This window comes from Lepisma saccharinum, chromosome 5, assembly GCF_977018435.1.
Source record: "Lepisma saccharinum chromosome 5, izLepSacc3.1, whole genome shotgun sequence".
In the NCBI taxonomy this organism is placed as follows: Eukaryota; Metazoa; Arthropoda; class Insecta; order Zygentoma; family Lepismatidae; genus Lepisma; species Lepisma saccharinum.
In genome coordinates this window covers 4,409,097-4,436,238 of record NC_139233.1, presented here as the reverse complement: position 1 = coordinate 4,436,238, position 27,142 = coordinate 4,409,097, and the positions used below count along the sequence as shown (strand labels likewise).

At 37.3% G+C, this 27,142-nt stretch overlaps 1 protein-coding gene across 1 annotated transcript; it reads left to right on the top strand.

Annotated features, from left to right (window-relative positions):
• Positions 1 to 391: 391 nt before the first annotated feature.
• Positions 392 to 18,098, top strand: LOC145988175 (protein twisted gastrulation-like). The gene is made up of 5 exons (XM_083123003.1): positions 392 to 675; positions 11,718 to 11,953; positions 12,871 to 13,077; positions 15,020 to 15,221; positions 17,651 to 18,098. Exons 2-5 carry the CDS (start codon positions 11,725 to 11,727, stop codon positions 17,835 to 17,837), a joined length of 825 nt encoding a protein of 274 aa, XP_082979129.1. The 5' UTR covers positions 392 to 675; positions 11,718 to 11,724; the 3' UTR covers positions 17,838 to 18,098.
• Positions 18,099 to 27,142: the final 9,044 nt, after the last annotated feature.

The following is a 27,142-nucleotide window of genomic DNA, read 5'->3' as shown; positions in this document are numbered from 1 at the left end:
ATTTTCGTTATGTGCACCTTAGCGAGATCGAAAGTCGTTCAATAACGCCCTCGTGCACCGATCTGGCCGAACCAGGATTCGAACCCTCACCCTATCACTTCAGCCAATGCCTGTGTTACATGGCTAACAATATTGTGAGGTTTCCTGTATACAATTTTGGTTAAAATAACCTTAAAATCAAGTTCTGTTAGATGGTTAGTTACATTTTTCATGTATTTGCCACATTCAAATGTCTCTTTTTTTCATTCTATGGTCCTTCTCAAAGCAAGTGTCCCCAGTGGAGGCCTCCCATGCTTCCCCTAAATCTGGATCTTCATCCGCCAAAACGTCCAGCTTTGGCGCAAATGTCCCTGAGCTTGCTACACTGCAGAGGAGGGAACATCGCTCTTGCCCGCTCCCTCGCTGTTTAGAAGGCCATGTGACAACAGCAACGGAGGACGTATCTCTGGTGCAGATCTACCGCTGGGGTAGTTAGGAAGTGTGTGGTCCTCTTCTGGTATGCGAAAGTTTCCCGCCGCGTGCGTCCGCTCTCAGTGAAGTGTAAAAGTTGAAGCAAAGATGAGACGTTAGAGGAAGCAAGCGAGAGTGTCTCAAGGTGAAGCGAGATCAACGCAAGACTTTCTTCATGCGAGGAAGGTGATTTCTCGGGCCGCAAACTGGACTCCGTTGTGCAAGGTAAAGCAGTTTCTTCATAGAGGAATAATGGGATGGGTTCAACTTTCAGAACCCAAGGAAGAATGGAATATTTTATTAGTTATAAGCTGTTAGTGATAGTAATATGTTTGATGTTAATGTTTATATTTGTAAAAGGATTACTAAATATTATTATTAAACAGTTTACAATTATATTAAATTAATTAGCTATAATTAATCAATAATATGTTTCCTTTTAAACAATTTCAATGCATATATCAATGAGCACCGGTCCGTGCCTATACTTTTTTTAGTAGTCAGTCCTCATTTGGCAATATTTTAATTATTTTCGTAATTTGTTATTATTATTGATGCGAGAGTCGCAGATAATAGTATAGGGTTAATAATGGGCCAAATATATTAATTTATCATAACGAAATTGAGGTAAAGTTCCACGAACCTTATTTATGTGCAAGTTATAATAGGGGTTTAATATTTTATTTTATAGAGCTATTTAAAGGTTTCTTTATAATCAGGACTTTTGCCTTTGACGTTCTCTCTTCAGGAATATTGGTCGGAAGGGGGGTTATGACCACCAACCTTTCCCCTTGGGCACCTATTAACGACAACATTATTATTCTTCATTATGTTTATTATAATAGTGCATTCATATTTCTATTTTCAAGTTTTGAGTTTATCTGAATTTTCACTTTTTGAGAATAATTATCGCTTACAGTACGTTTGCCGCAACAAATTCTGAAACATGCTTAGGTCATGAAGAAAATAACATTATTTTAATTGAAGAATATGTCATCATACATTATAAATAAGCCATAATTACATTTTTCATAATTCTTCCAAATGAAATGATTAATTGTTAATTTGATTATGTAATTAATTCAATGGGGCGGTTTGGCCGTTTATATAAGGCCATGTTCTTTACAATGCATTTTTGTTTTTATTACTCGAGTCCGGCGATGTTTAATTGTTTAATGCAGTGCAGTCCACACACCCCACAAGTTTTCACAAAGGCTCAGTTTATGGTCATTTTGACTAAATATACCAGAGTGCGAAATCATTGAAGACTGTTGGGGGGGAAGAAAATCTTAATCTACACCCATATATATACATATATATATATATATATATATATATATATATATACACACACACACACACACATACATACATAAATTATTATGATATGGATATTTATAATGTTGTTAAATATAAAAGTCAATTCATTACTAAATATTTAATAAAACGTTATTATTAAATACATATAATGTAATTAATTAGTTACTTTATATATACCAGATATGTGTAAAGTAGCAAATTAATTTACTAACAGGTTAAAGATGTCAATAAATTATGAAATAGTTTTGTTATGTACAAGCATTTGTTTAGTTTTTGTATTAATACAAAACTATTATAATTTATAATTAAGTTTGACTTGCATTCTTCTTTTATTGCACGCATATTATGATTGGTGTAGACAGAAAAAGAGAGAAAGCATTCTGACTCACTCTTTTGTGTGTTTTCGATATTATCCTTAGTAAAGTACATAAGAAGTAAATACTAATTGCTTATATTTTGTTATTACAAGAAAAATTCTCCCCCCGGGGAAATTTTGGTGGGGGGTATTATTGAGGTCAAGATTGTTGGTGGGGGAAATCCCCTGTTCCCCCAGGATTTCGCACCCTGAAATATACCCTTACACCCCCCTAGACGCGAACTTACACCCCCCCCAAATGAATAATTCGGGATAAATCCATGGTTTAATGCATGGAAGACTATTACATGTAGCATGGCCGAAGGTTTAATGGGTAAGACCTTTCCCATTGGTATAGTAATCATTTTGCACTGTATAATTGTGTAATGAAATAAACATCTCCAAATTGGTCGTTAAAGATGTTTTCGGTTTTGAGATTAATATCACATGACGATCCCGCGTAGCCAAGTGGTTAGCAATCTCGCCTTTGGTGCGAGCGGTCCAGGGTTCTATTCCCTCAAAATTTCGGTACTGATGCAGCATCTTGAGAACAATTGGGGAGTTGCTTGAAAAAAAGTAGTGAACTCCGGTCTCGTAAGCCAGGAAACAGCGGCGATGGGATTCGATGCCCTGCCTACGGGTCACCCAATGAAAAAGCCGCTTGGCAGGCCTTGGCCCTTACAGGGCTATTGTTTTAAAAATAAAAGCCTAACTAACAGATTCTAATGTAGAGATAGATAATATTGTATTGGTTAATATATCAATGCTAATAGTATAATTTCATACCCAAATTGTTTAGAGAAAATTTCATTATTTGCAATTTACGTGTTTGTGAGTAATAAATAGTAACATAAATTATAACTAATAAAATTGTACCATCCTTGGCTGGCTTGCTGTTAGCTGGACCCTTCTATTTACTCTATGTACGTGGGATATAAAGTTGTACACTTCTGTTCACAAAAAGTGGCACACTCGTTTGAGTTGAAGTCCACCTTCGTGGCCGGAAGTACAGCCGAAGTAAGTGTTCGGAAAGCAGCAGTGTTGCTTACTATCAATCAATTTAATCATATGCAGGGAATTTTGTGTCTCTCAGACTCAAAGAAAAGGCCTAACGGAAAGATTGCAGGGTAAATATTAATGAACTGGAATTTCCACGTCTACAATGAAAGTAATGTAAATGTGAAATATTCCTGAAATTTATTTTAAAAGAAACTCATTTTTGACGTTCGTGACGAAGTAGTTATCACAATTCGTCAGAATGCGAGGGCCCCGGGGTTCGAATTTGGTCTGAGCATGTGTGTTCTTTTTGAGTCTCTCTTCATCGTCGCGAGTAGCCGAAAATGGAAGAAAAGCAACACTAAATAACGAAAAAGAAAAAAAAAGCAATAAGAATAAGCGAGACAGAAATAGTGCTGTTGCAATTCCTGAAAATGATGCAAGAAAAATCTTTCAGATATAGTGTTATCCTAGTCCAGGAGGAGGCTTGAAGAATAAATAAACTCCTTCCCCATACACTTTGGCAAACAGAATCGCAAAGTTGGCTCTGAATATGCGATGAGAGGAGGACACATCCAAGAGACATATTTTACAGCTCTATTCTAAGTGCCATATGAGTTATGTTTAGGTAAATAATTGTAGTTACTGATTAATTCTGTTTGATTCTGATAATAACATCTATAATCTGTGCACGTCTTGACTTTACAATTTGGACCAGGCTTTCTTTCTTTCCCATCTTAAGGTGCGAGCATTCATCGAGTGGGTCACTTGTAAATATCTATCTATGTATAAAACTAGGAGTGTGACACGTGAATGGCGGAACATCTTAAAATAAGTACATCTGCTGGTGTTCCTCAGAACTTATTCATTTAATTTGAGTGGTTTTCTTCTTGAGAATATTGACGGTGTGTTGTATCACACAAAAATTTTTAACCGACATGTCCACAAGCCACGTTGAAGAAACCAAGCTATTAGAGTAATTTATCCATAAGATTCCATCTTTTCCTGTCCAGTTTCTCGCTAATTAAATTAATTTGAAAGCAATACGCTTCATCAGATAGGGTTCATATGCTGTACACATATAAAAATAAGCCATAACCCTTCCTTATGTCAATTAACATAACAGTAAATGTCGATTACCCCCATTTAATGCATACAATTCAGGGCCGGATTTTAAATATCGGCACTTGTAGACGGATGTAAAAGTCCTCTTGTTGTACTTTACCTGCTTCAAATTAGTTTCCCACCTTGCGCCATCGCGAGAATTGGCGCATTTCTCTGTTTATTTCATGTAATACTTAATTTTACAATTACATATTATTACGGTCTCCGGTAAAAATGTGTGTGTCAGAGCCGTCGTCAGGGAGGGGCACTTGTCCGAGGCCCCCGCGCCAGATATAATAATGGTTGTGTGCGGTTATTACGAATTTATAGGACGCTGGCTTCCAATTAAGTAACTAAGTTCATAATTTGATTTTTCTTGACTTAATACATTGTTTTGACATACTTAAAAATATGCACTGTTCGTTTAATTATACGGGGTGGACCAAAAGTCGCAATGAATAGGAAAATATAAGTTTGTTTTTAAGTTTCCATATTTATTTATTTTTTAACGTGTTCCTTTCTAATGCGTGTTCGTCAAGAGTGGGAGAAACGTATTGAAAACCAATGGTAACCACGTAGAGCATATTATATGGATACATTGTTTCTTATCACATCATATTTTTTCCCCTATGTATTGCGACTTTTGGTCCACCATGTAGAATGAAATCATGAATCCAAAATATTAATTTATGTGAAACGATCTAAAGTCACTAAGGTGTCAAAAATTCAATGAAAAGTAAATAAAAGAGAATTGCTGTAAAGACCGTTATTGGATAAGATAATAAATTGCCACTTTCATACATATACAGTGAATCCTCAGTTTTGTAATTAAATATAATGAACGTCCCACCAGTGGCACGTCCGAAATAAAAATAAGCACTAATTTAGAAACTTTTATAGCCTCCCATAATTCTTGGTTTTAACTTTCAACATGCTCTGCTAATTGTTCTTAGATAATAATACGAAATATATATATACATTAATTGTAATACTGTTTAAATTGTGTTCCTATAGAACACCTGTACCATGTCCATAGAGTACTTTACTGTACTTCTAAGGGGCAAAATATTCTGATTTGTTTACACCTCTGAAAAAAAAGTTTTATATTGCAGGACCCACAGCCACATATAGGGCCGGCCCTGGTCTGTGTTACATGCTCAAAGAGAGATAGCCTAATGCAGATCGTGAGAAATACAACATACAGAATGCGATTTCCTGACTCTCACTTTCAATTCGAACACTGTATTGAGTAAACAGAAAAAATAGTCATAACCCCCTTCCCCCTTTTATGATCATCATAATCCCTCAAGCTGTCACGATTCATAATGAGACACTTTTGTTAGATCTCTTGAACAAAGCATGTTTAAATATAGTCTTGAGAATCTGTGTCGAGTGCTCAGTTTCCCTCGTTTCTTCCAGAAAATAGGATTCCTAAACCCACCTGTCATTGTTGAAAACAGCAGGTAAAATAGAAGGTTTGGAAGGAAACCTCAGGTATGCAGAGTGGGAGTGTCGTTGAGAGCTGCCCTCTGGCTATCGGGAAACAGCACACCTGCACGCGTCACGAGTTCGAGAAGGTCGAAGTAACAGCATGGCCTAGCTTTGAAGACAGGCCGCCGCAGCATGAGCAAAGATTCTCTCTTTGCGACTTGTTTTTCCTACTAAATCGAAACACTCATACATTTCAAAGAATTGCTCACGTTTTGCTATTGGAATGAATGTATCGTTCCAAAACCTATTAAGAACATTTTTCCTTTGAATCTTTAGAATGAGAGTCGTCATTGTTTCTTAGTGCCAATAGAAGAGCAAATTGCCTGTCTGGTCTTCCCCAAAACTGAACACCTCTATTCAAGACATGCAGAAATAGGATCGCTTACTATTTAATAGCGATTTATCTGTTTGAAGCATTTTTTAAAAATTAAATAAAAATATTTTTGTGTCTGAACCTGAAGTAACAATTGGTTAACTACTAGACTAGGCACAGATTTGTATATGTGGGAGCCAGGGGCTAACAAGTTGCCTCTTGGTAACAGCGGCGATGGGACTCGACGCCTTGTGCGTTACACTGCGAGAAGAAGCTAGAAGTGGCTTATTCCTCAAATGACTGTTAACATTTCTTCTGTGCTTCTTGGAAATATTGAGAACACATTTTCTGAAGCACGGTTCACGTCTGTCTTTGCTATTACGCACACCAGTGGCGGAGGAACGGAAGGGGGGTACATCGTACCCCCTAAATTTTTGAAGGGGGTACTGTACCCCCTAAATCCGTAAATCTAATTGCCCCCTTAGATAATTTGACAGACGCAAGGTGTTAACTGTTAAAATAACCTATTTTCAATTAGCTCAATAAAAAATGTTTAAATTGTTTATAACTTATAAGAAGAGTATATGACTGACCTCCTTTTCTTTTGAATTTTTGAAATGGAATTTTCCGAAACTAAATACTTACACAAACGAGACTAGACACGACTGACCAACTTGGGGGGTACAATCTACTCCTGTACCGCACCCATAATTTTCATAACTTTGTAAGGGGATATTCGGAAAACTATACTTAAACCTATATACCTCGTATTAAGAGATTTGTTGAAAATACAGATGTTACTAAGACAAGAAAAATCTGGTTTCTCTCAAATTTCAAGACGAGAATGAAATAAATCTCTGCAAAATCAAAGCGAGACTGGTTATGTTTGAAGAATTTGCTTAAAATAAATTTAAAATGCTATGTTTTTTTAGACATACCAAGTGTATATCTAATTTGTTTTTAAAATTAGCAGTGTATTTTATTTATTGTAATTGCAAAGTAAATCCAGTAGTGACAATTGCAAGCCTGTGCTGCCCGTTTTAATCTATTCAGGATAAAATTCCGTATTTCGATGGTTCGTAGTGTCGAAACAAGATGTAAAGCAGGAAAACGTTATTAACTAAAGTTTTTGCTTTAATGGGATATTGTACTTTGTGAGAGTGGTGACACAATGTACATGTTGCTTATACTAAACATTTCGTGGGTCAGGACGAGATACCTCACCTTATAATTAAGGGGTCCCACATGCACAGTGCTTTGGGTTCCACTTTAAACTGTAGATCCAGTCCCGATTAGCCTATCTGAGCATGAAGTGATTATAGAAATACATTTTAATAACTTCTGATCCGAAAAAAACAAACGAGAAGGACCTCACCACACAGGAGACGAGATGAGGCTGTGACAATTCTCGACTCGGCACAAGAGCATTGTAACATTATTTGTAATAGCAGTGTATAGTGTCTACACTGTTCTGTATGGAATTTACTAAAAAAAAAAAAAAAAAAAATATATATGAATTGGCACATGATCAAAGGGATATTTTCACGTATAAGATCGTGAATTATGATACTCTAACGATAATCGTGTACTGCTTCAAAGACATTGGCAAATGTAAATGAAATAACTATGTATATTTGTGGTAATTCAGGACATAATAATTTTACCCCTTTACCCACTCCAGTTCAATGCAAGGATACCTCCGCAAATATCGAATGAAAAGTTTTCATCATATGCAATTCTCCATTAAATGTTTGCGCCGAATCGTACTACCTTCGTTTTCTTTGTTACAAACAAGTATTCTTTGCACATTACATGTAGGAGGAGAGTTGCATCTACATTTCACACTGGTCAGCACCTCCTAGCTATTCTCAAGAACTAAAGTTTGTAGGGTAGTGGTTACCGTTGAAGATTGTAAACCTGATGGTCGTAGATTCAAACCGCTCCAGTGGCAGAAAATTTTCGTAAGTTTTAGAAATATCCCATTGTGTTCATTGTCCACGCAGTATAAAACTGAATGATTCTGTTTGGAATGAACGATGGGGGGATGAGAAATGTTAAATAACAAAACCTCCATTTCAACGAACTGAGAAAAATTTAATAATTCTTATAAATATGAAAATTACATTCATGATTTTAGTGGTATAATCGCAGGTAGAATCAAATCTTACGTGGCAGATTTTCTCTCTCTCTGAACTCAGCCAAATGGCATTTCGCACAGATCTAATACATTCTCCAATTCATTTTAAAATATTATTGAATGTTCCATGTCGATATTTTGATCAATGCATCAATTCTTGACGCTGAGACGATATTTTCTACAAATACCTCATCTCTCCTCTCGTCTCCTATCTCTTCTCTCCTTCTCCTTCTTCTCACCCCTCCTTCTCCTCTGCTTATATGTCTTCTCGCCTCTTGTCTCCATCCCATTCTTCTTCACTCCTCTTATCTCCTCTCCTTTCTTAGATTTCCGACTTCACTGCACTCTTCTCCTCTTCTTTTCGTTCTTCTCATGTTTTCTTTTTACTCTACTCTCAACTCCCCTCCTCTCAAACCTCCTATTCTCCTCTCCTCTCATCTCTTTCCCTCCTCTCTTCTCCTCTTTGCTCCATTTTCCTCATCTCTCCTCGCATCTTTTCCCTTTCCTCTCATTACTTCTCCTATCCACATCTGTCCTATCTTTACTTCCCTCCCTTACTTTTCCTCTTCCCCTTTCGCTCTCTCTTTTCTCCTCTCATTTGTTGTCCTTTTCGTTTCCTCTCTCCTTTTTTCCTTTGTGTAGACTCATCAGCGATGAAATACTAGAAAATCGATTTTCTTTCTTTCAGAAAGTATTTCTTATTTGCGACAAATGTAATACTGATATATTTTTTTAGTTTTACACAATAATACTAGGTTTTATTCCTTTCGCGTATTTCATAAATATATATTGTGCATATGGCAACCCTGAAATAGAGCCTAACTCTACACGCAACCCACCAGCGCCTTACGTAATTTGGGTTGCCTAGTTTAAAATGTCGTTGTCCTAAAACTTTTGAGAAACACTGTACAAGATAAGAAAGGAAAAAAAGTAGCCTCTGTGGTAGAGTGTACTATCCGATCACGCTAATTTATTTACAATGGTAAGATTATGCGAAGCCTTTAGATAATTACGTATTTTTATTGAGGTGTTGCTGCAAGATTAAGTTCGCATCCAGTATTAAAATATAAAGCGTATTATACGTAACAAAAGTTGAATTAATCTCATTTGAAGTATATTTGAAATATTACGCAAAAGGTAAAACCTTTTTTTCTACTTACTCCGTCTAGTAACATCGTTGCTCGTTCTTTGCAACCTATTTTCACTGTTCTCCAATCTTCTTCCATAATAATGCTTCAAGTAATCTTTCGTTTTATAAAAAAACTTTTTGATTTGCTCTGCAACATACGCCTTGTCACATACCGCTGAAGAATCTTCACATGTTTGAATTTGCAAGAAGTTCGTTACCCAAAATTCCTGCTCAACCAGAGTGATATATGTAGGTGAGTCGATTGCCGGTAGTAGAGATGCATTCTTTGCCACCAGATGGCATCACGGTTGATTTTCATGAAAATCTGAACAGACTTGTTGCATCACCGATGGTGCTTGATTGCAAAAAGAGTAATATATCATTGTAATTTCATATTTGTGTACTTCATACAGATGCATAAAACGCAAATTTCATACTGTGAGAGAAGCCCAGTGCGGGGGGAGGGTATCTTGACACACACTGCACCAAATTATTGATTGATTGATTTGTTTAAAGTCCACTTTATGCACAGTAAGGCTAATCGGGACTGGACCTACAGTTCAAAGTGGGATCCGAACCACTTGTGCCTCCACCGGGTATCGAACCCGGGACCCCTTGATTACAAGGCGACGACGCTACCACTGCGCCATCGGGGAGGCCCCTGCACCAAATTAATTTTGATTCTTGATGATATAATAAATAATAATAAGACTTTAAAAATCTATTTTATGTAATTCATCTGCCATTTCTATGTATCTTCACATAAAAATTGGGATTTTTGTTATTTGAGGGGAAGAGTGACCGTTTCGCACCAGTTTTGTTCTTATTTCAATATCGTCCGAATGGGCACTTCTACTAAAAATATGTTGATTTTTAAGCTAGATACGATATTTGAAAAATTATGATGAATAAGAATTTTCAGAATCCCCTGTATTTCTTATGTAGAAAAAAGCTTCAAGTTACAGCTAATCAAATGAAAGTTTCAATTTTTCCGCCTGTTAATTACATCTTCAATCTGTCCTCTTTCTATTGATATCTTTTTCTATGCCATCTGAAGTTTGATATTCCTAAGAGAACAAATAACAATAATACCCCCCATAAGCCTAATGAATTTCTCCTTGCCTCCTACGGCCATCCTGGCAGTGTTGCCAAACCTGATGTGCATATAAGAGTTAAATTTCACCTTCGAAGGCTCGATAAAATGTCTCTTAGGGTAAGGTTAGGTGTCAAAGAGAGGAGGGGCTGGAGGCCCTGCTATTAACATTAACTGGTGACAATTTATACTTAGTTTTTACCATCTAGGTCTGACTGCATCACCCATCTCAATAGTCTACTGATGGTTGTATGAAATCGAAAATAAGGGATTACTGGATAACAATATTGTCATCTTCACCTTAGCCACGGCCAGAGTGCGAAATCCTGGGGGGAGGGGGGATTTCCCCCGCACCAAAAATCTTGGCCTCAAAAATCCCCCCCATCAGAAATTTCCGGGGGGACAGCTTTTGTTATAAGAAACAAAAGATAAGCAATTACTTTTAATTTCAAATATACTTTACTAAGAATAATAACGAAAACATACACAAATTAGTGTAGTTGTGATGAGTATTGAATGCATTCTCTCTCAAGAGATCGTTAACAAATCTACATCAATACTTATAATAAAATTAAAACAAGAATGCAAGAAAATAATAACTATTAAATCTAATTGATTTATATTAACATAAAGCACAAACTAATCAAAAACTTAACACATAATAAAACCACTTGAACTATTTAATAATTTATTAACATCTTTACCAGTTAGTGAAGGAAATAGATAGCTGCTTTGCAATATCTGATATGTATACAAGTAACAAATTAATTTCCTTCATGTAATTAATAATGATATTTTTTAATTGAGTAATTTATTTTTACTTTTAATAACACTACAGATATGTATATCATATTATTTACACATATGTTTGTGGGGGGAGGAGGGTTTGTAAATGATGAACTTTCTCCCCCCACCAGTTTTCAAAGATTTCGCACCCTGGCCATGGTGCTACATAAAAATAGCTGGGGAGGTAAGAGGGGATGGAACGATGCAGCCAATATAACGATATCATGAGCAAAATGTATATATGACAAATATATGGGCCAGAGCCAGTGGGGCAGAGAGGTGGGTGCCCCAGTTCACAGCCAAACGAGTGCACGAAAAAGCAAGACCTGGCTCCAAAAGAGCTAAGTTGGCAACAGTGCTCGCAGAAGGGGGAGAGAGCATTGTGGAAACCTTGCCCTTAAGTCGTTTTTCTACCTACGGGTGGATGATTAATGAAATTATGAAGCGAATTGTGCAAATATTCATGCCTGACCTAGGTTCTCATGACCCTATGGATTGTGAAGTGTGCTTTTGGTGTTGTAAATATTGAAATACTCCTTGCAGGTGAATCATGGATTCAATACTGAAGTGTCTATCCTTCTTGGCACTTGCGGGAGGCTTCATCCTCTATGTGCAATTGGTGGTTCCTGCTGAAGGCTGCAACGAGGCTGTCTGTGCAAGTGTTGTGAGCAAGTGCATGTTGACGCAGTCATGCAAGTGTGATTTGAAGAACTGCTCATGTTGTAAAGATTGCTTCAGTTGCCTAGGCCATCTGTACAGTGAGTGCTGCTCTTGTGTGGGTAAGTGTAATAGTCAATGTTTTAATTTATTTGTTTTCTACTCATAGCTTAAGAAACAGTTCTTGTGCAAAGCATTTAATGTTTAAATAATGAAACAAGAAGCCTTCCATTAAATTAATACTTTTTACTTTTTTTTTAGCCAATAAATAGAAAACAAATTAAGTGTTTCTTGTAGTAAGTTGAGTATACACTGTCAATTTCAATGATGTTTGAGCACAAAAAATTGCTTATATCACGAACAAGTTTACATTTGTGAAATATCTATGCTAGGGAGGGAGGGATAAAATTATCCTTGGCAGGAATGGAAATTTACTCTTGTTGCTTGCAGTGATTTATCCAGCCTCCTCAACACCACCCTAACACCCTCCCAAAAGTTTCTCAGCAAACTCCTACATTTTTTGACAAAGGCCCAGTTTATGGCCATTTTAGCTCTAAATTTACCTATACCCCCTCCAAATAAGAATCAACACCCTGGAAGGAAAATCCTGGATAAACCAGTCTTGTTACCAGGGATATTGGGGTTTAGTGGAGGGAAATCCCTGACATAACTCCCTTCCCTTGTTAATTCACACCTGATTGGTTGTAACCTTATAAATGCCTGAAGTATAAAGTAAAAACAAAAGTAAAGTGCTCCCCCATGCTTTGCACCATGCCACGAAGGTGTATAGGGGGTGTGGAGTTGGGGCCCACAGTGTCTTGATCACGGCTGAAGGTGGGGGTGATGTGATCAGCACCATGCCCCTGGCTGTCTTCAACCCCCAGAGTCCCATTTTATACGATGCTGGGTGGGTGCCGGAGCTGCTTGAACAGGTGGAAAAAATCCCAGTTCTACTCCACTGGGAATCGAACCCATATATCTCACATGGTAGTCAGGCATGCTGGGGTATGCAAAGTTTAATTTTTTCCTTTTCTTACAGACATGTGTCCAAAGCCTAATGATACCATGAGTGAGTTGAGTAAGAAGAGTCATGTAGAAGACTTCACACCCTCATTCCCGGAACTGTTCAAGGCTCTCACCATGGAACCTGATCCAGAAGAACGCTGGCACAGTTTCACATTTCCAGTTGATTATAACATAGCAATCTACAGATCTAAATACGAGAAAGAGATTAAGTACACATTATGTAAGTACCTTGTACAGATAGCTGTTATTGAAAAATCATATTCTAAATCTTATTTTCAAAGTAGTTTTGGTCTTTTCGTAAAATTTCATTCAAATTTTCGATAACTTGGTAAAGGAATGCTGACAAGATATGTACAAGATACATGACTAGGTAAAGTCTTGTAAAACCAGGTAACAGGAGGAATGCAGCAACCACACATCACCAAACGAGTAGCTGCTTGGCACGTTATAACCCTTAAAATACTGTTGTGCTTTGAAGTTGATCTAGCTTAAGTAAAGCAAAGGTAGACAAAATTAGAAAAAAAACCCTGTCAAGGAAATTAAATGTCAAATAAAGAAATGGATATTTATTGAATATCAAAAAAGGATGTTAGATCCACTTGACGAAATGTATAGTTCCTGGTAATATTTTATGCATAACACGAGGTCTGACAATTAAGTTTGTGAACTTATCCTTGAAAATATGCTACATACCTTATTGCTGAATAGCACTGTGGTCACCTTCAAAGAACTCCCCTCGGGAAGCTATACACCAATGCCAGTGCCTACTCCACCCTTCAAAGCAATTTTGGAACTCTGTTTCTGGATTGGCCTCTAGAGCTGCCATCGTATTAGCCTTAATGTCCTCAATGTCATCAAAATGTCTTCCTTTCAAAACTTGTTTGATCTTCGGGTAAAGAAAGAAGTCATTGGGGACAAGTTCAGGTGGGTATGGTGGGTGGTCTACCAAAGTTATTTGTTTCCTGGTCAAAAACTTCCATACAGACAGTGCCGTGTGCACAGGTCCATTGTTGTAATGCACGAACCATGAGTTGTTGGCGAAAAGTTCCGGTCGTTTGTATCTATCTTTGTAATGTCTTCAGTTAAAATATTTTGCACAGTTTTCCTTTCAACGTTTAGTTGGTCTGCTATGATCTCACAATTTGACAAATTTTGGCAATGTTTTTGTCCTTTCGGTTCGTTACTGGCTGCCCTACCCTTTCTTCATCAGTCACGTGTTCCCTCCCCTCAAAACCGTCTAATCCATTTGTGCACCACTGTTTTCTTCATGGCATTCTCGCCATACACCTGCACTAACATTTCCCATATTTCACTCCCACTCTTGCCCAGTTTCACCGGAAATTTCATGTTTGTTTGTTGCTCTAATTCCAGCTCTGCCATTTTTACAACAGCGCACACACAAAAGCACAAACAACAATACACGCCACTCAGCACAAATCTGCCATGTGTCAATATGAACACTGATCTGAGACACTGGAATACCAATGTTACGAAATGTTAAAGAGAGTTGCTTCTGTAGTGCTGCCTCAGCACTAAACGGTAGCAAGTTCGCAAACTTAATTGTCAGACTTCGTATTACTGTATAAGTAGTAATAGATCTTGCATAAATCTTCTTTGGTACTGTCATTCAAAGTCGAATGATGCCTTCCAATTAGTTTGGCGGAAATAAATAACCCTCAATTAAACAACAAATATATATTTTCATTATTTGAAGGGCTCTGGTGTAAAACATGGTGACATTTTGGTAATTTTTGAGTAACAAAGTAAAATGTGCCTCCTTCAGTTTTCCAGTGAAATTGCCATGTCATACAATTTGCATTGGACTCGGTGAAGCCTTCTGAAATTGGTAAACACAACACAAAAACAATTTATCTACAATATAGCTTCTAATAATATTTTTTCTTAATGAACTCACAAATGACCAAAATGTCACTTACCATGTTTTACACCAATGCTCTTCATTTAATTTTAGTACTTAATACTTCTTTTGGGGAGGGTAGAGGTCCAAGCCACCTGGACCCCCCCTAAATACGTCCTTGAAGACAGCCACTTGTAAGTTCAAAGACTGTTTCTATAGCATTCCTTTCAGTGGTTATGTGAACATTTAAGCAAGTCCAGAAATTCTGTGTTAGTATGATCTCATTCTCACCATTTACTTACAGACACAGCAGAGCAGGAAGTGGATCCTTCAAAGGATGTTATTACATTGAATTGCACAGTTGCATACATGAGTCAATGTATGTCGTGGAAGAAGTGTAGAGAGTCGTGTCAGTCTACAGGTGCAGCCAGCTACAGGTGGTTTCACGATGGGTGCTGTGAATGCGTTGGAGACACGTGCATCAATTATGGAATAAATGAAAGCAGGTAAGTAAGCTTTCAAAGGTTTCAATTAAATCTTGGTACATTTGTTGCATTTTACTTCACTTTTCTGCCACTTTGAGCTAACTGTGAAGTTGGATGAGTGATGATATGAAATAGATGAAGGGTGTTCTTTGTGAGTTTTCCCAGGCCCAGGCTGGGATTTGAAATTGAAATCCTTGACATTGTAGCGAATCTTGATAGAAGAATGACCCCTTCATAGAATGTGTGGAATCCCAAAAAATGTTGGTTTGAATTCTTGGTTATTTTATGTTGTTTTCTACCCCTCTGGTTAATTGCCACAATGAAGATGAAGTCCATGTATGGTCAGGTTTTGAACCTGTAACCTCTGGTTTCATAGCCTCTACCACAGAGGCCAACTTCTGCTTTGCCACTGAAGTCGTGTCCGGAGGATGGCGTTTTCATTGCACACTGACATGTTCCACATGCTTGCCTTCAATGCAAATAACAAGTTCCATGCATTTGATGAGTTTAGACACCATCTGAGAGCACTGTTTGGAGGATACGTCTCCCAGCACTAAGTCAATGTTCTCATGTACAAGGGTTGGATAAAAAGTAATGGCAACGCTGGTATAATTGGTACATGACTGTATTGGCAGAGGAGCACGTGTTACATTCCTTCAATGTAATCGCCCCCCATCTCTACGATCTTCTGCCACACGTATGGAAGGAGTCGTACACCGTCAGCTCGTCCATCTCTGTCGATGTCCCGCAGTGACCGCCCTATAGTACGTATGATAGCTTCGCGCTTGTCGTAGTGCTTCCTGCCCAGTGGTTCCTTCATTTTGGCAAAAATGTCGTAATCACACGGTCTCATACTGGTGAATATGGTGTATGTTCCAGTACCTCCCACTACCAGTTATGCAGGAGCGCCGTCAGAGTGTTCGCAATGTGACACCTTGCATTGTCAAGCAAGATGATGGGACACCGTGCCAGAACGTGCCGTCGCTTCCTTCTTAATGTGAGACGAAGGTGGTGTTGCAAGAAGGCGCAGTAGTAGGCTGCGTTGGCCGTCTGCCTGAGAGACGTTGTTCTTCTTGCCTAAACATATTGTTAGGGCACTTGCACTCTCGTCCTCTGCTTCAGAGCACTGCTGTTTTTGACTGAATAACATACAATCGCTCCCACTCACTATACTTCCTCGTCTGACATTCCTTCATCAGCCACGAAACGCTTGTGGCGCTTTGACTCACCCCTTTCACGGGACAGCAGTGTTGCCATTACTTTTTATCCAACCCTTGTAGTTGTTCCAGAGTTCATGGTACTGGTGAGGAACATTGTTCCTTCAACATTCCCACAGAAACGCATATCGTAAGGTCCAGACTTCTCGAAGGAAAAGGGAAGGGAGTTCCTCTGGACACAAGGCGTTCTGGAAACAGTTCCTCTAACAGTGCCCTGTTCCCCAGGCCTGTGTGTGGGTTGGCTTCATCTTGCTGGAAAACTGCTGATGGAAATCCAGATTATCAGATCATAAAATGTTACAAGACAATCTGCACGATGGCGTGCTTCCTGTATACATAAATCATCTACTTCATCTCATTTCCATGTTTTGGTCACAGTTTTTTTTTTGTTTTTTTTGCCCCATTTGTTACAGGATCAAAACGTTTCTAACTGCTCTCATAACACGGTTAAAATTCTGATTTCGCCACCAAAGTTTCCAGGCTCAAATCCCAGCGTGTTTCTTTTGTGAGTGCCTCTTCATAAATTTTGTCTAATAATCACGTTTAGCCAAGAGTAACAGATAGAGATGTAAGGGGTGACCTTCTTTTAAGACAACCAAATATCAACCTCACTGCCACACAGTACACCCCGATAACAATTTCTCACAGGCCGAGGATCTGGTATCTGGACCTACGACCAGTATAATTCCTCTGTAGGACTGTATGTGGGTTGTCCTGTGTTTGTCCTTGTGTGCTGAGTACTCTTTTACAGCCTCAGCTTTTAACCTAGGTAATGATATTTTAGTCCTCGCAGACAGTAAAGTTTTAATCTTGTTTAGTTGTGAATGAATGTATTAGTTTTAAAAATTAAGTAAGGAAGTTTTTAAGAGACCTTTCCTTTTAGGGACCTGCCCTCAATTTTGTGTGCATTTTCCTTCTACCAAAGCAGCTCTCTTGCTGGGTGCCACGTGTAAACTTGTTGTAAACAGAACACCATGCCTCATATGTTCACCAGTATGTCCTAGAAGTCCAATGCATATTTTCCATGCAACTAACTTATAAAGGCGACAGGGGTCACCCGCCACACAAGAACCCGTTCTTACACTGCTAGACAGATTTCCGGTTCCGGAAATTAATAGAACGTTTAGTAAGTTTCACAGTCAAGTTAGTAATTTCAATCTTTCTATTTGTGTGATTTGATATGACTTTTAGAGTCCTTCTCTAGTTTAATACTCATCTACATTTGCTTTCCAGATGTGTTGAATGTCCAGTTTCCAAGCTTAAGTCTGACTATGCAGAGGAGGAAGATGACGAGTCTGCATACACATATGATTACGAGGATGATTATGGTCATGAGAAGGCAGAAGAAAAGAAAACAGAGGCTGCTACAGACGAAGTAAACGAAAATGAGATGGATGCGAAAGAGTCTGCAACAGCCTAAATAGAGACATTTTATAATTACTATTTTACATGTAAAAAATCGCATACTCTGCAAGTTATTGACTGTGCTGCAGATTTTAGTGGTGTAAAGTACAAAATAAGTGACTCTTGGTTACATTAATAAGTAATTAACAATTTGCTTCATTAACATTTAAAAATAGAGAATCTAACATGTATAAAATGTCTTGTATATACGCACACATGCAAATCTTTAATATTGATTCTTATCTTTTAACAATGAATTAAATTTTATGTATGGAAATAGTGTATTTTTAATTCTCCTTGTCTGGAAGTTATATAGAGGAATACGTAAATCCAAAATTATTACTAAGATACAAGGTGCTCACCTTGCCCCATCACAAGGTTGTTATCAACAGTGGCGAAGCGTGCTGTCTCTGGAAGGGTAGGCACAGGATGGAGCAGGGTTTGGGGGGAGGGGAAGATGTGATTTTTTTAACAGTAGTAGGTTAAAATATAGCCCCTGGAAAATAAAAGATAACATATTTCCTGAATCTCGTCTACTTAAGTCGGGATAGTGATTGTAAAGCATAATGTAGTGATTAACGCTCTCGCCTTATAATCGAGAAGTAGAAGGTTCGATTCCTCCTGGAGGCACTGGTTCAGATTCTACTTTAATCTAGTCTCGATTAGATATCTGAGAATAAAGGTGCTTCTGTCTCGAAGGTCAGAAAAAAGTGACAATGAGACTCGATGTTCTGGCCACGCGTCACCCAATGAAAAAGCAGTTCTGTCAGGCCCTAGCCATCTTACATTTGTTAGATTAAAGCTGCTCGTAAAAATTATTTGCTACTTCAATAACAGTATTGTAAATGTTTCTCGCATTACAGAAATGGTTGGTTCACTTGATCGTCACTTAGCGTTTATTTCTTTTTAATGCTGCCCTCCACGGCAGATTGGTTATAACAGCATGCTACGACAAGGGCCTCAGGTTCGAATTCCCACCTGGGCATAGGTGTTCTTCGTGAGTGTCCCTTCGTGAATGTCATCATATTATCGCTCATTCTCATCTTCCCAATTAGCCAAAAATGGCAGAAAGCCAAGTAAAATAAACTAAATCTATCAATCAATTATTTCTTTTAAACTTTTTTATGCATATAATTTTTCAACAGGAGACTTTTTTAAAAAAATATATAATATGATTTAGAAAATGATGAAATGCTAAATGAGAACACGGACTGTGTAACACACCGACCAGAAAATTTCAGTAACATGGATTTTCTCTATACGTTTGCATTGAACGTACTTTGCCCCATTTTAAAACTAGCGCATTTTCAGTTATGTCACTAATCATGAAAGGAAATTTCGTCTCAATATCCCTTTCCTCAAAGAAATAAAATACTTTCCCTCTCTGAATCGAGATTGGTGTGGGGCACATCCAGCAGCTAACACTTCGCGAAAAGCGGTTCCTCAAAAGAGCTGAAAGCACCAAACTTAACACTGGTAACCAACTTGCATGCATTATTTGCAGTTAGAATTCCAATAATGCCTACTTTGATAGGTTAGGAGGCCAGGCTTAGAGGTGTTAGCAACACATTTTCGCTACATGTTAGCAGCTGGGTGTGCTCCGCTCCCGGCACAGCTCTGAATCTTGCATGGAAACACTGCTTCAACAAGCTCTGTACGTCCACTGCCTGCTTCGTCACGTGCTTGTACACGATCGGCACTCTTCGGAAGTCAGGGAGAGAGGGTGAGAGAGAGAAAAAAGGCTGGCCTCTCAGGTTACATTACAGGCGAACGCACCCCTGAAATTATGCTTTCCCGCACGAATCACTTAGGTTGTTATGGGACCAGCTGAGGCACTCTCGGGTGGGCCTCGCTGAATGCTCAGATACGGTTCCAGGCAGGGTTGCAAACTTGCGGTAATTATCGGAAGACCAAGAATTTCAATTTTCTTTTATTAAGCGTCGTTTAATGAAATTTATAAGTAATAAAATAATCCGTAATAGACAAATATATTAGGGTAGGCCCGGCCTCCGGGCCTCATAGGATGCTTCGCCACTGGTTATCAAAGGGGAGGGGGTACAGAGGGAACACTTATCCCACCCGAGATATTTGGAAAAATTTCATGTAATTAGAAAGGTGAAATCTTAGCGATATTTTATTACAAATAATATTGTTTTCTGTAACTCACAGGCTTACAGCAATTAACTGCCATGTCCACCAAAATAACATTTTAACCAGACATATTACAATCATGTTGACTGCCGTAGAAAGATGTGTGTGGCATGGGAAATTTTTTAAAAACCATTCTACACACTATTATTTTCAATTCGATCTCAATTTTATGGTTGATAAAATAATATAATAATAATGACAACAATAATAAAAGGTAAAATATAAGTTTACATGACTGAAGGGGAAGTGAAATCTTACTCTGCCCCAGTGAGAAAAATCCTGCAGGCACGTGTTATCTTACGTTTCACCAAGATCTCGTGGTTTCTTCAGGGATAGATTTTGAAGTAGGAGCACTTATATGTTGAAGACGGTAGCATTAAAAGCATTATCCCGAAAAAGTCGGGGAACAGAATAGCAAGTTTATGTCATGTCAAGATGAGTACCTTTTATTTTATTACGATATTAGCACATGGGGTGAACCAAGTTTTAGTCAAAATTATTCATTTAGTAGGGTAGCCCTTGGCCCTCAAAGGGCTGTTGCATCATGGAAATTATTTTAGTTTTAGAGCTATATTAACCCAGCAGGATGTGCACTCTCCGCTAGGACATAAAGATGCATGCTGGGTAGAAAATATACCCAGAAGAAAAATTGCTCTCAAGTCCGAATTTTAATTATTTTAAAGCATGTAAATAGTAATATCTTTATTGATTAATCTAATTTTATTAAGTTTCAACATTTGCTCACACAATTGATATGAACGAGAAGAAAAAAACATGTTGAAATACCAAACTGAAACATAAGACCACACGTTGGGTGAAATTTACCCAGGCAGTGTTTCTACGGCCCTGCAAGCAGATCAATGAACTAACGGCCTATTCAAGGTTCCAAAACTCGGAAGGGTTCATTGGAAAGGTACTGAGAAGGGTGGACTTAGAACTCATTGGAAGTGAGCTGGGTAATTTTTACCCACACGTGCATCCTTGCGGGTTAAGAAGAGATGCAGTTCAGCAAACATAACTTAATAGCCTAGCATAAAAATGTATATGTACTAGAATACAGGAGTACAAACCTAGAAAAAAGTTATATTTACATGTTGTTTATTTGCATTCATTATCAAAGCACAAATTTGAGTTTCAATTCTCGTACACTTGCATGAAACTAAAACACAAGAGTATCTGGAACAAACTTTCAATAGTTTCTATAAATAAAAAAAAACTGTTGAATCTTTCATGCCTCTACAAAGAGGGCTCTGTTACTCTGTATCCATAAAATTCTTACTTTCATTGCACAAGATTAAAGTACAAATTGAATAAAAACAATGCATAATTTTTAATTACACAACATTTAACATCAACTGCTTTATACACTGCCATGTAAATCCAAATACACAATAGAGAATTTTCACGTAAGAAACTTATGTAGAAAACTGTTGTGTGATGGCCCCACTGCCTGCAGTGGACATGTACAAGCATAGAAATGTTCATGTATTCAGACAAATTTACTAGAAAACATTCAGAAACATCACATAAAAATCGAAGCTAACTTATGACTGAATATTTTGTATTGCTACATTCAACAACTTGGAAACAAATCAGAAAATGATTCATGTTGCTGAGTTTCTAGAATCTTTTAAATGAAAGTCTACTTTGAGTAGTTACTAATCATGATCAAATCTTAATTTTAGCATACAATCAGTGATGGAAAACAGTGTACTTTAGCCTATTGCTCTTTCACTACAGTCATAAATATACACACGAAATGTGCTTTTGTGTCCGCTTCGAAGCAGACTACTGCAACTTCTGACGTGGGTGGTGACAGTGGCCAATGAAATTAATCAAATGAAATAAACAGGTAGGCAGGTACGTAAGTACATTTTGTGTGTGTGTTAATGTTTTACTCCATCAAAAGTCCTATGTTTAAATATACGCGAATCCAAATTGTGGATCACCATTTTATTCCAATTTGTTAAATCAAGGATGACTTTGGTGTACACAGAAAAGTGTATAGGGACGGTTCATGTGGAAAATCTAATGGTAAGTGACCTGTGGGAAAGTCAAGATAATGACTGAATGGAAATTGATAAGGATGATCAAGACTAAATTGATTTTGCCCAGGATTGGGATCTCGAACATCAGGAAACATATGCTGCTGTGGCAATAAACCTTCAAGTTACCGGTAAAGCCACAAGGAACAGTTTCACTGTCCAGCCAGACAAGAGATTCTGGAAACACCCTAAACCAACCCTCCCCCTGCAACCTTTCCCCGTGTACCCTTATGGGAGTATTATTTTGCTTGTTCTCTTAGGAACATTAAAACTTTCGAGGATGTAGAAAAACACATGAATGGAAAGATGACATGTTGCAGATTCTGTCATTGGAAAAGTTGAAAACTCCCATTTGAGTAGCCATAACTTGAAGTTGCTGCGTTTCTTTTTCTCCATAAGAAATGCATGGGATTCTGAAAATTCTTATTCATCATATTTTTGAAACATTGTATCTGGTTTAATAATAAATGCAAAAAACCGCTTCTACAAGGGGAGAAATTCATACTATCTTGTATAGTCAATAACGTGGAAGCTTTGAAAACCTAACCAAAAATTTCAGAATGTAGTTTTAAATATTTAGTCACCTATGTGGCAACATAGGCTTGGCTTTTACAATTTCACAATGTTTTGGTGGTGGTGGTTCTAGTGTAAATGGTTAGAGCTCTCGCCATTGGTGTGAGCTGTTCCAGCATTATGAGGACAATTGGGGAGCTATTTGAAAAAAGAAGTAGCCGGTTCCGATCTCGAACATCAGAAAACAGTGGTGATGGGAGTTGATGCATTGACCACATGTTACCCAATGAAATAAAAAGCCACCCTGAAAGGCTCCTTAGAATTTAGTGTATAATACTTTTCCCTTGCATGAGGGGGTGGGGGGTATTAGCTACTTCTTTGCACAACTTCGCTTCTTTCTAATGATTTCATTGTTAATTCACTGACAAGGGCACAAAAACAGTAAATGGTACTTTTCAAAGGACAGACTCTTCTCAGCCATCAGTTCTAGAGAGAGGGTGGGAGAGTTATGGTTAGGGATTGGGGCACTGGCATATGCAGGGAGGGGGAAACTTTGAGGAAATCCATTTGCAAAGAAAAGCAGTTCAAGAACTTAAGAAAACCTAAGTGGCAATGCAATTCCCCTTAAAATGAAAACTGCTAACCTTCTTGTGTTTGAACAACTTCTAAAACGAATTATTCCTCTTGTGGTTTCCAGCTGTTAGAAGCAAAATAATCTAACACAGTTATTTTTAGTGGTTTTTATTGATTTTATCTGCGACGTTTCGTTCTGGTTTCCCAGAACTTTCTCAAGCTACAAGCTGTTACAAGCATAAAAACACAACTTTTGCTGTAATGTTTCATGAGAACACATGCTTCTGTTTTTAGTTTCATTACTGATATAGTTAATGTAAATTCCACCTTTGTCCCGCACTGTGGCTGTGTGGTCTAAGGAGTCAGGCTTTGCGCTCTGGCTACAGGACGCAGGCAGGTTCGAGGCTCCTGAGGGAAGCGTAACAACTCAGATTTCAGCCTGTGTATAGGACTAGTGGCCACCCACCATCGTGAGGAAATTGGGGAGCTATGAACGAGTAGCGTAACCTTGACATGGAAACCTACGACGACGACTGGGGGTTAGTCATGCTGAGCACACATCACCCTGTAACTGGTTGGATGGTCTCCCACCTCGGCAGATGGGAATGAAGCTAGCAGTCGGTAGGTAGGCCCTGGCCCTCATAGGCTGTTGTACCACAGAGTTATTATTAATATCAATCTTTACAATTGCAGCCCCCTAAAAAAAGAAAATCCTGCATAAGCTAAGATCTGCTGCCGAGAGTGGGTTTCATTTTACAGAAATGCCAAAAAGAACAGACAAAACACAAACTCTTGTGAAATTCTAGCCTACAAACCATCTGCCTTCTTACAGACTCTACAAACCAGAACTGGGGGAAAGAGGTAGCGAAACCTTCCTTCAGTTTCCAAACAATAGGTCTCCGATTTATGTTGCTGTGATAACAACAGCATTAAATGGCACCATTTTATCATTTATGACCACGTGTTTTTGGTGTACAGAGCAAACTACAATGAAGCCTCAAAACCACACAAGATATTAGTATTGGAGTGGGCAAAGTTAAATTTAGTAAATTAAATAGCATTCTCAGGAAGAGAAACAAACATGTCTAAAAATATTCTAGTAACTCAGCAAAGATGCAATCATCCTGCTCAAAAATAGAAACATACATTTAACATTAGAGTATAAGTAAATATACATTATGAAATTGCTCTTCAATTTCAGTTCAACAAACGTTCTTAAAACACAATTGTTTAAAATAATTTAAAAATCCAACCAAAAATTTATGAACACCTAAATCTGAAGAAAAATTACATACAACCACAAACAGTTATACTACGTGAATACTGCAGTTCTAAATATTTTCTCTTTTTATACAAAGAACACTAATTTTTTAAAAAAAGTATATTTCAAACATAACATATTAAGATGCCATTAATTCTCGAGGACTACATTTGCACGAACGAAGAAAGATTAATGAAAAACACAACGCATATTATTTTACATAAATAAATTTGTTTACTTGCCCAGGCATTGGACTGAAATTACAGTGCACATTTCAAACATGCTTCCATCAGTAACCAGATATAAAGTAGATTTTTCCAAAATATTTTTGATCACTCCAGCCAATTGTGGATAAATTTACATTCAAAAAGAATTTGCGAGCTTAATGAATGATTCCAAATGTAACTTAGTTTAAATAATTTTCATGCTGCAATCCAAACAAATTAATATTTTTCACCAGCTCTTGCAATACTGAGTATATTCAATATCTTTGAAAGAACAATTAATTTTCATAAAATGTTGTGAGCTAATTATAATAATGAAAAAAAAAAAGAAAGAGGCAAACATTCAATTAATATGTGTTAGACCAAAATGTTTTGGAAGTATGGAGTTCTATTCATGAAATGTTATTGTTGATGTAACATGCCAAAACACTTGTGCAAAAACACAGATGCACCTTTGAAATATTTCTACAAGAGGTGTACGTTGTTGAACAGCTGTTTTCCCTGCAATATGGGCATAGAAAAGCGAGGATAGGGCATATTAGTTGGTTCTCTCTTGGTACCAGGAGATATAGACATATAGGTGCAAGTTTATAGGTAAAATTACAGATTCTTTAGTGCACAATGCTGCCATTTTGTTGTTATTTTTGTGAATATTAAAATATATTTCATATAGCCTGGTTTTGTAAAGTTAATGAACTCTAAATGTATTTTTCCCAGAGATTTCCACAATCCTAAAAAAATTTCCAGAGTATTCAAACCCCAGTACATTACTATTTTATATTTATTTTACAATGGCTTCCTTCACAATCATACTATCCTCACCTTCATTATTATTATTATTAGAGATGGACCAGATTAGACGATAGTTACTCTTATCAGTATTGCCAACTGTATGCATATGATGTAATGGTTTTTAACAGTAATGTTGATATATTTATAAATAGCCTATAATTTAGTGCATTATTCCAACATTTAAAAAAACAACAAAAAAACAAAACAACTATTATGGTCTTGTAATGTAAATGTGTAAATATGCAGTTCTTTTTCAGAGGGAAAAATCCATTGCAGTCACTTGGTAACATACGTTAATCAAGGACGTGAATAGACTGTTCATGTTAATCAAGAAATATTTGCAATTTGGTATTAAATCAGTAGACAGTCAGTTATCAACATCAGTAAATTTTATCTCGGTAGTATATTCAGGGTAGCTACGATTTTTTGATTATGAAATTCCCTGACTTTTCCAGGTTTTCCAGACCAGAAATGAAATTTTTCCAGACATGTTTGTTGTCATGATTTTTGCTTTTGAATCTCATGTTTTTTAATAAAATATGAATATGCAGGCACGTTAATTATTATGAATATGAATATACACAGTTATTAGCTGAAAATTTACCAAGTGATTAATACAATGCTATTCAATGAAAAAATAAATAACTATTGTACTTCCGCATTTTCACTAAGTAATTACAATTAAAGTGGTGTAGAAAAATCAATTAAAAAATGTAGCATATATCAAAGCTGTACAATGTAACCTGTATACAATTATATCAATACAAATGAGAAACAACAGAAAATTAGGTCATGTACCTTTAGAAAATATGCAATAAGTGTAATGATTATATTTTTAAATTTATTGAAAATAGTACATATTTCGGAAATTCAGAACGTGAATGGGGCTGGTGACCCACCACACACCTAAAAAAATATATATGTGGGCCATACTTTGGAATCAAATACCTTCATTACTTGAGTTTTCCACATGCTGGAACCAATTTTATATTACGGAAAACATAGAAATCTGTCTATTAAAAGGTAACAGTTCCAAATGTTTTATGATATTTTCAAATTTTTCTAGCAGGAAGACTAATTATCATAGAATTTTGGCAATCATTGTTACACAAAATTTGAACCTTCCTTAAAATAATGAGCACTGTTTGGATTCGAAGAAAGTTATTTATGTTGAAAAGAAAACTTCAAAATGACCTTACGCAATCATACACACTTCCCACGGACAAGGTATTCTCCGGTTGACAAGCGACAGTAAGTATCGTAAACTAGTGGGAATGAATGTAGAAATAAATCGGAACCTTGGTAGAGTGCATTCAGGGTCTTTATTTTAATTCTAAGACAATCAAACCTAACCTTCCTAACCTAACCACTTACTTACTTACTTACTTCTTCTTCTTCCCCTTCGTGCTGTTAGGTGTCTGGGTCCTTCAGCCATCTGCTAATACTCTTCCTATCTTGTGCCATCCATTAGTGCCTTTCCTCTTTTAGTAACCATCTCTGACAGGTATTGCTCCCATTCTATCCTCTTCCTCTCCTTCCTTCTGGTCTCGCTTCCATTACTTGTTTCGGTTTTGTTTCTTGTCCCATTCTCATGATATGGCCATCCAAGTGTTGTTCTCTCTATTATCTCTTCAATTGATTCTACTTGTAGCTGTTCCCTGATTTTAGTGTTCCTGATTCTATCTTGTCTGGTTTTTCCTACGACTCTTCTGAGGTATTTCATCTCTGTTGCTCTTAATCTACTTTTATGCTTATCTTGGAG

Bases quoted from the DNA above. Each gene is read 5' to 3' on its own strand.
- LOC145988175 (XM_083123003.1), top strand. From the start codon at position 11,725: ATGGATTCAATACTGAAGTGTCTATCCTTCTTGGCACTTGCGGGAGGC. The intron at 11,954-12,870 runs GTAAGTGTAATA...CTTTTCTTACAG, and splicing joins TGAGTGCTGCTCTTGTGTGG to ACATGTGTCCAAAGCCTAAT. The intron at 15,222-17,650 runs GTAAGTAAGCTT...TTTGCTTTCCAG, and splicing joins TATGGAATAAATGAAAGCAG to ATGTGTTGAATGTCCAGTTT.